The sequence below is a fragment of the Branchiostoma belcheri genome, unplaced genomic scaffold (genome assembly GCF_001625305.1).
Source record: "Branchiostoma belcheri isolate BF01 breed outbred unplaced genomic scaffold, Haploidv18h27 scaffold269, whole genome shotgun sequence".
Taxonomy (NCBI): Eukaryota; Metazoa; Chordata; class Leptocardii; order Amphioxiformes; family Branchiostomatidae; genus Branchiostoma; species Branchiostoma belcheri.
The window spans coordinates 168,446-181,097 of NW_017803875.1; the positions used below are offsets into that span (position 1 = coordinate 168,446).

Here is a 12,652-nt window from a genome sequence, read left to right on the forward strand (position 1 = left end):
ACTGACACAAGTCTATCATACCGTCTAAAGCACTCAGGGATTCTGAAATAAATGAAAATTATTGATCATAATGGAGTTGTAAGGTAGAGAAATAATGACGACATGTGCTATGTGTTGCCGAAACTAAATGACACCTTGCTAATGTTAATGAAAACAATGTCAGTTTGTAAAAGACACAACAGCTTCAGCTTCCACATATGTTAATACATGTATATACTGAAGTTTTAGTCTGTTGTTACATTGACTACTACTATCAGTCAGAACATCCTTCATAGTATATTAGTTAAAATCCAAGTGTATTCAGGTAGAACAAGAATTCCATGATCTCATACCACCTACCAACTTTCATGGCAATCCATCAAAAGCTTCTTGAGTTATTGTGCTAAATCACATACACACACGTACACACGCACACACACACACACAGTCACACACACACACACACACACACACACACAAATGCTACTGAAAACAAAACCTTCTTGGCGAAGGTATTAAAGCTCTGTGGTGGACACAGTTAAATGTTCAAAGTCAGAAGTAACTCTCACGTTTCTGGTTTATCCCAACTGGTTTTCATCTCGAACAGCAACCGAAGCTCTCTGTGGAGAAAGTTCAACCATGTCGTGAATATCTTGGAAACTTGACTGGTACTTATGCCGAATCGGCCCGCGATTTGTTGGTTGAAATCCCCTGATTTTAATTTCACAAGTCTAAGAGAACTCCTCTTCAAAAGATAATGATCTTTCTCTTTCCACTCCTCTTGGTAGGTGTGCAGTCAGTCTCCTGACCTCGCCAGTACTTTAGGTGACCTTTACATTATTTTCTTCAAATAGTCACTGACTGCAGAAAATACTGCAAAGTTTGGTAAGTTCGTGTACCTCTGGAAATCTTTATCACACTCTTTTACAGTGTCCAAACTAAATACTCTCTGCTTCAGCTGTGAATTTTCCTTTTCCAACTCCTGGATTTTCTTGTACAGTCTTGGCAATTCTTCATCATATATGGAAGGCTTCTCTTTACTTGTTTCTACATAGTCATGTCCATGTTCCTTCCATACGTGTCTAGAGTTTTCTCTTGCTTCCTCTTGCTTCTCCTTTCCCGCTGCTGTGCGAAGGCAATTTGGCGATTGCTTGGTCCTGGGGTCTCTTGATCATGTTCAGGGCTAGGGGACCATGTGTCGTGACGGCGCCATGGTACTGGTGTCACAGTCCCAGCCTGTATTGCTGTTTTCGAAGTTCTGGATTGACAAACTTTTTGCCAAGGGAAGACACTTGGTATGTAACCCGCAGACCCTTTCGTATGGGTGCGTTTCCCTACAAAAAAACAGGAAAAAGAAAATTGTATTATCTCAAAAGATAACTACAAAAATGTACATGTATACTCTGTGGAATATCTCTGAAATTTTGACCAAATTCCAAAATGTACACTTACACAGGTCAGCATATGTAATCATAATTTCCATTTGTAACCAGTATTGAAAAAAAAGAATGATAATACATGTATGTCTCCGCTGAACAACATAGTTTTCACTTCATTACGAACGTAATTTGCATTGCTTAATTCTACCATGGTCTGAGTTCTTTTTGAAATGAAATCACATCCACCAATTTTATGTAACGTTACCACAGACCACTCGACGGTGGGGGGAGGGGGGCGTCATAGCCAAATCATATCACATAACGCGGCGTAAGATAAACGTTATTTGTGAGGGGCAGGGTAGTTGTTAAAATACACAGATACGAATTATCGTACTGACTATTAAACTCACCTCCTACAAAATGATCTGAGCAGATCCTGTCGTAGTTGCTAGGGACCCAGTCCACTCGCCTTACGCTGGCCTCCCACAGTCGACGTAAATGTCGATTTGCCTCTCCTTGAGGGAACTTATAGTAGGACCTCTTTACCGTATCTGTTCCTTGTCGGTTTTTACACCCCGGCACGCAACACCTAGAACCTTGATAAATGGGTTTTTGTTTTCTGACGGCAAAAGCCGCCGCCATGCAAGCTTGAGAGTTCGAAACTAGACCGGATGTTGTCCGTCGCGCAAGGAATTGTGGGATTTGTGAACGGGGCGAATGAAATATGGGCTTGATATGTAAATGTAAATTTCCTCTTTAATTATGCAAATTACCTCCGCATTAACATGATATATGCATCGTGATGTATGTGAACTTTTGATTAACTTACAGATGTCCCAAGTATGACATTCCCATCATTCACCATTAAGAAATCATAGAATTTTTGCATAAATTATGCAAATAAGGTCATCATTTGCATAATTAGTATCTGTTGATGTTCTGCCTGCCATAGGTTACATACATTACATGTATGAAAGTAGTATAATGTAAAACACTGTAATTATAGAATTTCCTCATTAATTATGCAAATAAAGTCCTCATTTGCATAATTTGCATTTAATCATGTACATCTCTCTCTCAGCTACCTACACACCAAAAATTATGAAAATATGTTGTTCCTATCTTGACTTATTGGCTTTTAAACATTTCGCCAGAAAGTGCCCTGCAGTTCCAGAACAAGCTGCTAGGGGGACCAAACTCACACCACTTATTCCTGACAGGAAAAGCAATCTGTCACCAAAACATCAAGACCATAGCATGTTCAGGACAAAAGATACAAAAACCGGAAGTTCTGCTGCAGTACCAAGGTCATCCACCAGGAGGCCCATATTTGACCTTGACGTTTGTCTTCCTAAGACTTACCAACATACCAAATATCATCATAATCCATAAAGGCGTTCTGAAGTTATGCTGACCACAAAGTTGCGGAAACACAGACAGACAGACACACAGACAGACATACATACATACATACATACATACATACAGACAGACACGCCAAAAACAATACCTCCATTTTTCATGGAGGTAAAAAGGAGGTATTGTTTTTGGCGCGTCTGTGTGTTTCCGCACATTTGTAGTCAGCATAACTTCAGAACGCCTAAATGGATTGTAATGATATTTGGTATGCTGGTAGGTCCAAGGAAGCCGAAGGTCAAGGTCAAATATGGGCCTCCTGGTGGCTGACATTGGTACTGCAGCAGAACTTTTTTTTTTGAGGGAAAACAGATGTGCCGGTTATGCAACAAAACACCAGCTGTCAAAAGACTTCCTCTAACGCAAAACACGTGTGGTCAGGCAGCGCGCCTACCCGGTTTGATTAATGAGGTTTTCCCTCTGGAATAGCCTACATGTACCAAGTTGACAGCCTGACCTATTTGAAACCTGTGTTATTTTGTACTGTACTGTACTGTAGTGTACTGTGTAAAAAGATTTAGAAAAACTCATATATTTCATGGAGGTTTGAGATCTCCGAATTCTTGTTGTTTTTGTTTTCCAATATTCTAATGGATAACGTTACGTTTGCCTAGTGCCCGGTACTGGGTGGATTTTTGGCCTGTCCAGCTACAAGATTCCGGACGTTCGACAAACCGTTCTTCAAGCAGTTCCCGTACATACTGCCTTGCGCAGTAGTGGCATGTTTGGAGTTCTGCATTCTGATTGGTCAGTCTTGGCGTGACGTACACGTCTCTTGTTTTATCTGCTTTTTTAATCAAGATCATCAAGATCAGAGGTGAAAGTTATTTTCTAAAAGACCACATTTTTATTGATAGAAAATCAACCGTATTTGTAAAATTTAGTTACAACGAACTAAACTATATATAATCAAGTAACTTCCATGCAGACCTATATATAGGTCAAGTTGCCAAAACAATTATTTTTGGGATCAGAAAAATAGTATATAACACTAGAGAGGCCGGCATTTGCTTGGGAGCAAATACAGCATATTTCAGTCCATCTCCCTCCCACGCAAAAGTGGACTATTCCAAACTTACCCCAGTGTAAAACTGGCAAAGATTCTCAAATAAATGAATTCTATACAGTAGTAGTAGTAGGTATGTAATTGAGAACAAAGATGCAAGATCAAGCACATTGAATCTCGAAAGCTTTACTAGTCTTATTACAGGTATGCAAATACTAACAATGATGAGATTTGATACATTTTGAAGGTCTTAGGCACATAAAATTGAATGTGTGGGTCATTCCGCATGACTTACGTGCAATGTGACCTCAGGTAACCCGCAATGGAACACGTGTTCCATGGATGGAACCGGCCATTCTTTAGATAGAACATGGAACGGGTACAGCACTTTTGGCCCTTTTTTTGCTGAAAATAGCCATTAAAGTCCTCCAAATGAGTCATTTGGAAGTGGTGTATGCCAAATATGTGACTGCTATTCTGTAGACACATGTTCAAGGTACCCTTATACCGAATTTCAGATCATTTGATTGTAAAACCAGGGCTCAGGATCCAAAAATCCATTTTTTGGCGAAAAATGCCCCAAAAAACCTTCATAAAAATTTTTCAAAGGCATGTATCAAAAAAATGAAAAAAAAAACGCCTGGGGGTATTGGCCCACTCTACCTCCATGCCAAATTTCAAGTCATTTGACTGAATGATGGCGGAGTTGAATCCCTTTGACTGTTTGGCAGGAGGAGGAGAAGGAGGAGAAGAAGAAACACCAGAGAACACAATATATTTCATCCATACCATGGTATGGACTGAAATATAATGATACTATCTAACTAGAACAATTGCTCCTCCTCTTGAAGCAATGCAAGACTTTTTATACAATCCTTTTTTTTTAAGTTAAAACTTTATATCCAACACAATAAAGTTCTTTCACCTAGAGCTTTCGACCAGTCCTCAGTAGACTGTCCCAGTGAGGCTTGTATTTATGCGACGTCAGCACTGGGTCAAAGGTATCTGGTAGACGATGTCAGCCCCCGTCGCGGTTGAGTGAAGGTAAATAGCCTCTTTCACCCCTCTCAGGAAATAGTCGTGTTCAGTGTCCAATATTCTCACAGTGTCCAGTGAGTCCTGTGGGTGAAGGAACTTTATTGTGTTGGATCTACCGAAACAGATGAATTTCATGATAGTATAAGACTGTTTCTAGTATCAACTCAACAGTGCACCCGACTTTACGTCACTGTGTGTTACATGTTTCGTAAATAAAAATAATAATAATCTTACGAAAAATTTAAACTGTACTCCAACTCAAAATTTGACTCACCAGAAATTTTCGAATGAATCACTCAGTCTTCCTCAGCTATCTGACCCAAATGCTGTGCCGGGACGGGGGGCGATATCGACTTCAGACAACCCGGCACAGCATTTGGGTTCGAGTTCGAGATCAGTTTAAGTTTTTTATAATGTAATTTACCAACTCAGATGAACTTTCATGCTAATAATAATCTTGTTATGTCGTGGTTTTGACTCGTATTAATCTTTTCACAACAGGTGGCTGCATTTATCTGGGCGAATCTCTGAACAAGAAGCCCAAATATGATTACATCAGTCTAAAACAAATATCTACACAAGACGTGGCAGAAGACGAAAAGGAAAACTCCCATCGTGAGTAAATTAATGTAAAATTGTCTTGGCTACTAATTGGTCTATGTGTATAATCTACCCATCAGATGGTTATAATTGTTAAAAGTTAACTTAGAACTTATTTCACAACACACATTTCGTGTGTAATAAAATCTCAGTGACTTTTTAAAAAATGAAAATGCTCGTCAGTCGATTTTAGTAACAACGCGGGTTCAAAAACAGTAAAATTTTGCCAAATAGGGAAAATGATTGGCCACCGAAGAGCTTAAGCTAAGGTCCCAATTACGCCGGTGCCCGTCGGGGATGTAGCCCCGGTCGGCCCCGGTCGGGCTCAGGAGTCGGGCGGGCATCGGCTGTCATGGTCACAATTAAAAGTTTTCTTCAGTAGCATTTTGTTAAACGTTTTGTCACCCTCTTTGGTCGGTACCCGGTAGATTCTCTGACGATGCCTTGTACTGACCTATACGTAATGCAGAATTCACGCTTTTGTTGTGATCCTTTGATCTGTGACGTAACACATTAACCCGGGTTTACGAAGTACACACCTTTTTTCTGTTTCTCTGGTCTGTAACAAATGTAACAAATGTGTCCCGGTGGACTGCCGGCAACCGATGGGGTACCTCTCGGTGTTCTCACGATGAGGTCACGGCGTCTTTTTGTCAGCGGGGCCCGGTTAGAATTTAAGTCAGAATTGAATTCTTCTCGGGTCCCCGCCGGGCCCAAAAATAACCCGGTAGCCGCAGGATGTCCCGCAGGCCCACGTACGGGTCACGCCCGAAAGTGCCAAAAAAAACAGCCCAGGGACTACCCGGCAGGGCCCTTTTTTTCAATTTGGACCGAAGCATAAGTGAAAATGTGTTATTGTAATTAAATGAAAGATCACGTATGCAAAAGTGATAACAACCAGTATACGAACTGTGTTATATATTGATACGAATGTAGTGATAAAGTCTTTTATATCTTGTTTCATGTTCGTCAGTTTTATTTTTATTTTTTAGTTTTACAGCTCCACGCACATGTACAATTATTATTATATAGTAGCCCAGTGTAGAGTATCAAATATGTTTCTCTCAACATCTGAGATATGTTATAAATATGTAAACATTTGTTTTACGAATAAAAAAGATCAGGGGCAAAAAAAAAGTGGAAAATGCCTCCGCTCCTGAGGTGTCGCCAAAAAGTGTGTGACCCTGTTTTCCCCACCACAGGACAAGAGGAGTCCACCATCAGCCTGCTGCGGGACAGACTGGTGCTGATTTCCTGCGCGCTTTACGCTCTGTACGCGCTGGCGGGCATCAGTAGCTCCCAGGTAATAATAGTGGAGCAGATAACATCAATTTTTGGAGGAATCTTTCAAATTGTGATACAAGCACCAAACTTGGTATAAATACTCATGAGACATCACTCTTTTGAAAAAGAACGCGGGCCACTTGGTTTTACTTTTGGCGCCCCCTAGCGGCGCTTTTTGGTACTGCAGCCGACCTTCCGGGCTTTGTATCTCCTGTGCTAAACATGCTACAGTCATGATTTTTATGTGGTAGAAAGCTGTTAATATAAGAAAGAAGTGACGCAAATTTGGTGTCTCTAGCAGCTTGCGTTGGAGCTGCAGGGGCGTTTTTGCTGTTGCAGAATTTGCTCCAAGGAAAGGACTTTTTGGTCGGCTGCAGTACCAAAGAGCGTCCTTGGAGCAAATTGTGCACCGGCAAAAACGCCCCTGCTTTCTTCTTTCTTACCCCAACAGCTTTCTACCATTTCTACCACATAAAAATCATGACTGTAGAATGTTTGTATCACAATTTGAAAGCTTATTTCAGTTATTTGCCCCACTATAAGGCCCTGTCACATATAGCCGATCTCGCGAATACTACAGAGTATGTACCTCCCGATCACTGCTGAACTCCCTACTAAAGTATGGTTAGGTGTAGGTCGGGAGCAAGGACGGCTGTGGATTTTTTTCACAATGTTTTAAACATTCGGGTGGGATCAGTAGTGGTCGGGGCGTGGTTGGAAGTCAAATTTAACTCAATCTTGCTTTCATTCGTATAGACGGATCTAGTCTGACTGCTCCCGAACTTCAGCTAAGCTTGATGTAGTTTGGGTTCATAAACTAGACGTCGTTTTTTGTTTTTTTTGATGGCTCGTTCCCGTCCCCGCAGTTGTTACCCCTCCTCCTGGTGTCCGACCCCCAACATGGCGGCTACAACTGTAACGCTGCAGAGATCGCCCTCGTTCTGACCACCCTCGCCATTTACTCGGGCATCACGCAGGTATTTCATTCACCCTCTCGAAATTGAGAGAGGGCGGTACAAGAAGCTCCAAGTGTATGAACGAATTTTCAAACATTGTACGTTGAATACGGTGGAAGACGAAACGCATTTTGTATCAAATTGTACCCTCTATCACCCTCTATAGCAATGAACGAAATGAACTCTTTGACGTAGCCTCCAAATTCTATTCAAACTTTAACACATATACAAATGAAAAAACTACTCTCGTCTTAACATCCGAAAACCCACAAATTACAGAAAAAGTGGGATCCTTTGTCTTCCTCTGTCTTCAAAAAAGAAGTCAAACCCAGTAGTTTTACTAGTAGTTTCTCAGTAGTTATCAGTAGTTCTATGCGTACTAATTATCTGTTTTTATACCATATGTTTCTTCTGTTCCTGCAATTAGCCCTCGGGCAAGAATTTGCAATAAGCAATAATTAATTTATTACCTTCGCCTTGAAGGTTATGTTTTCGGTTGCGTTCGTGTTTCTGTATGTGTCTGTGTGTTTGTCTGCTGTGCGTGTGTCAACACGATAACTCGAAAATGCTTCTATGGACAGTCTTGATACTTGGTACGTTTTGATACCTAGAAATGATTTTGGCTCCCCTGGCGGTTTATTATGGTACTGTACTGGAGGTTTCGGTTTTGATATCTCGGGATCTGGACATGCTATCGTCACAAAATGTGGATGATAGATAGCTATTGTGTATTGGAAAGAAGTGATGTGAGTTTGGGTCACCTATCTGCTTGTTCTGGAACTGCAAGGATGGTTGTTTAGAAGTATTTAACAGGATGCCTCAAGAAACGGTTGACGGATCGTATGTAGGTACATGTAGCTTAAGTGACGATGAGATGAAACGATAAGACGATAAACAATAAGATGGAAATATGCAAATCAGTATCTAATTTGCATAATTCATGAGTACATTTTACTAACCTGCTACGTTCCATGATAGATTAATAATTCGTCATTCAGTCGTAATGATTAACATCATTTAGTGAAGGCATGAGGTCGTGAAATTATTATTCTAAAATTTCTTCTTTCTTTATTTCATTCTTCTTATAAGATATGACATGAAACAACGGACAAGAGACACAAACAAACATACGGGCCGTAGGGGCTGATGAATACCTACAGACTTTAGTAAACTCAACTCAACTCTTTATTTGTATTTACATGCATTCGTTTTATATTCTATCATTTTATCATTTATCATTTTATAAAAAAAGATGACTAATTTTCTGCGATTCTCTCCCCTCAAGGCAACATTGAACCCTTACATCGCGTCCAAGTTCACCTACAAGTCTGTGTACGTGTCCGGAGTTGTACTACACGCAGTGGGGATCATCTTACTCCCGTCCATGGTCAATATCACAGGGGCCATGTCGAGTCAACATGTTGCAAATCAAACAGAGACCTCTAGCGATTTGACACTGAACTTCGCAGCCGATTCTGAACATGCCTTGATTTCACCACCTGCAAGAGAGAGTCGCGTACAGCCAACTTTACAGCACATTTCAGCATCTTCGCAGTTCGTAGTAGCGACGGCAGAAGTGAACGCGACAGCCGCCAGGTCGCTTATCGGCCAGTGTCGGCTAGACGGGGACAGTAGGAAGGGCGCCTCCAAGCGTCCGGCCTCAGAACTGCAGGCCAGTGTCTGGGGTCCGCTGCTGCTTGTCATATTGCTGATGGAACAGGGAAGGTACGGTACAGCTAAAAAGGCGTTAGATTTTCTACGAAATCAATCAGGCACATGCAGCTTCATGTAGTTTCACGGCGATTTCTTGGACAAGTCAAGGAACAAACTGGTTTGAAGTTTCTTGGATAAATGCCTTTCCTTCTTCTTTCAGTCATCAATCTGCGCTGGTCGCCATCGTGATGGTTGGAAACGCCGGTGTTGTGAGTAACGTGCCTCCTACCATCATATTTCCTAGCCCTTCAGATTAACAAATAACAGATAACCTTTATTTAAGGGTTAATGACCCGCCCCGAGGTGAATATGGTGTGATAAAGCCTTTTCAGTTGCTATAACCACCGAATAAAGCCACCAAGTGAGCGCAGCTATCTGGGTCACAGACAGGGAACAGGTGTTCTTATGGGAGTCACCCGAGGTCATTGGAACACATTATTTTTGGATTTTTTAGAACTAGTGCCGTGTTCTATTGGGTCACCTGAGGTCATATGCGGGTGATTATTGGGTTGTTTAATGTATGGATTTGGATGAATAAATACCCGATTTTGACTCTATTTGTGACATTACGGCGTCATATGGAATGTGGAATGGAGCCTTCTGATTGGTCAACGTCACCCGTCTATATGATAATGTACATTCATGCCTCATCGGGCTAAATACAGGTGAACAGATGAAAAGGTAATATACATGTTTGTAGTAAAAACTGGACTACTGATGCTAAAACTACTCTAATACAGAAGTTCGGCTTCTTCTGGTTTCTTTGTGATGTTAAAATTATAATTTGAAATGGATGATCACAGCGCATACGAATGATGAATTTTTGCTATAAATTAACAAATCTCAAGACACGAAAAATGTCGTCAGGTACAATAGCAATACGAGAAAAAGTAAGCATGAAAGTTCATCTGAGTTGGTAAAATGAAAAAGAAATTAACGTTAGCTCAACAGAATTTTTCAACTGAATCGCTCAGTCTTCGTCCACTTTATGACCCAAGTGCTGTGGACACGTGACTTTTAACCACGTGTGACGTCAGCACCGGGTCAAAGTTCGTCGGAAGTCAGTACCGCCCCCCGTCACGGTTGATTGGAAAAGCATTTTCATTTAAAGGAGTCTTGGGGTTGTACAAAAATCCCTACATCGATCAAATCGAGAATTTTCATACCTACAATTCCATGTTGTAAAAAAACAAACATGAGGAAAAACAGTATTTCACTCCATGGAGTGAAATAATAAATGCTGATGTTTGTAATGATGTCCTTTACTTTGGCAAAGCAATCTACCCGGGGGACAGTGTACGGCATCGCACACACCATGGCGGATCTGGCGCAGCTGGTGGGACCGGCGGCGAGCGCCAACCTGTACGCCTGGACCACCGACAACGGTAGGGCGGGGCAGCTCCCGGTGGGCACTAGCCAATCACAGTCACAACAAAACAATCACAGTCACAACAAGACCATCACAGTCACAACAAAACAATCACAGTCACAACAAGACCATCACAGTCACAACAAAACAATCACAGTCACAACAAGACCATCACAGTCACAACGAAACAATCACAGTCACAACAAGACCAACACATTCACAGCAAAACAATCACAGTCACAACAAGACCAACACATTCACAGCAAAACAATCACAGTCACAACAAGACCATCACAGTCACAACAAAACAATCACAGTCACAACAAAACAATCACAGTCACAACAAGACCATCACGGTCACAACAAGACCAACACAGTCACAGCAAAACAATCACAGTCACAGCAAGACCAACACAGTCACAACAAGACCATCACAGTCACAACAAAATAATCAAAGTCACAACAAAACAATCACAGTCACAACAAAAACCTCACCGTCACAACAAGGCCATCACAGTCACAACAAAACAATCATAGTCACAACAAGACCATCACTGTCACAACAAAACATTCCTACAGTCCTACATTCTCTCCGGAAGTATTTGCGGAGAGGATGTATGACTCGGGAGCTTTAAGTAACCAGGCTACTTCAAATGCTTATCAAAGACTAGAAAAATTCACCAGAGATATGAATCCGGTTTCAACCAACGAAATAAACTTCTATTTTTTACTTCAGTAAATTGATTGGGTGTCTAGGTGTCTTTCACCTACTTACATTTCCATGTCCGTCATAGATTCCTCAGAGCTTCTACCTGGAGTTCTGCTTCTCGCCGCTATACTAATATGCATCCGATATAGGTGGCGCTTTTGCAGCGAGAACACAATCCCAAACGTGGCTAAGTTTGTATCCCCCCTCAGTAGAGTACATGGTAGTCTGGACCAATCCATGCAAATTTTATGCAAATTTATGCAGATTTATGCAAATACAGTAATGTATGCAGATGTATGAATATTTCATAATTTTAATGATTATGCGTTCATTTATTGATAAATATGAATATTAATGAATAAATATGAATTAATTTATGTATATTTTTGATATGATATATTATGACGTCATTGGAAGGGGTCAGATAGAGTTCAGTGTGCACTTTTGAACCCGGTTACCTGGGTAACCTGTCGCCTAGGCAACGTTTTGTGAAAAATGATGCCACGCCCACCGACACTGTTACTTTGACATGGTTAGCGCCAGCATTTGCGGTAGATGATTGGACGAACGGAAACGTAGGTGTCGTGATTTGTGGATCCGAAGTAGTCGATTGGTGTGCATGTACTTTGCATGTGAAGTAGGTGACGTACTTCACGGCGATTGGTGGAAGGTCTGCGAGTGTTGGTCTGAAACCTGTATAAAGTGGCAGCAGAAACTGGCGAGAAACCAGTCCCTCTTGCGGAGACAAAACTGCGTCGAAGTCGGTCGGTAGCGAACAAAAATAGAGCCCGAAATGCCATGGCACATCAGGAGAAAAAGCAGCAGCAGAAGCGCAAGTCTTCACTGGTGTGTGTTTGTGTGTCTGCATCTATTTATACATATATCGATATAAACGTGTTGCTCCGGAGTAAAATATTACTCCGGAGTAAGTATTTTTGGAGTAAGATATTACTCTGGAGTAACTATATTACTCTGGAGTAACTATTACTCCGTTTTGGAGTAAAACTTTTACTCCGGAGTAAGTTTATTTGTAGCAAGTAGCAAGTTTATTTGTCATGCATGGTTGTCGGTATCGTGTATTGTCACATGATGTAAAGATATATATATATATATCGTATATGCATATACATAACAGTCGGAGTATGTGTGTGTGTGTGTGTGTGTGTGTGTGTGTGTGTGTGTGTGTGTGCGTGCGTGTCGTGT

General features: G+C 41.2%; 1 protein-coding gene across 1 annotated transcript in view; it reads left to right on the forward strand.

Moving 5' to 3' along the window:
• The window catches only part of LOC109472112 (protein ZINC INDUCED FACILITATOR-LIKE 1-like), a gene marked incomplete at its 5' end in the record, with an annotated part of 11,840 nt that extends 2,114 nt beyond the window's left edge, over window positions 1-9,726 (forward strand). The window contains 6 exons of the mRNA XM_019771688.1: window positions 3,389-3,521; window positions 5,320-5,433; window positions 6,621-6,721; window positions 7,569-7,679; window positions 8,944-9,383; window positions 9,532-9,726. Coding sequence (XP_019627247.1) covers window positions 3,389-3,521; window positions 5,320-5,433; window positions 6,621-6,721; window positions 7,569-7,679; window positions 8,944-9,383; window positions 9,532-9,628 — 996 coding nt within the window. The remainder of the gene's footprint in view (window positions 1-3,388; window positions 3,522-5,319; window positions 5,434-6,620; window positions 6,722-7,568; window positions 7,680-8,943; window positions 9,384-9,531) is intronic.
• Window positions 9,727-12,652: the final 2,926 nt, after the last annotated feature.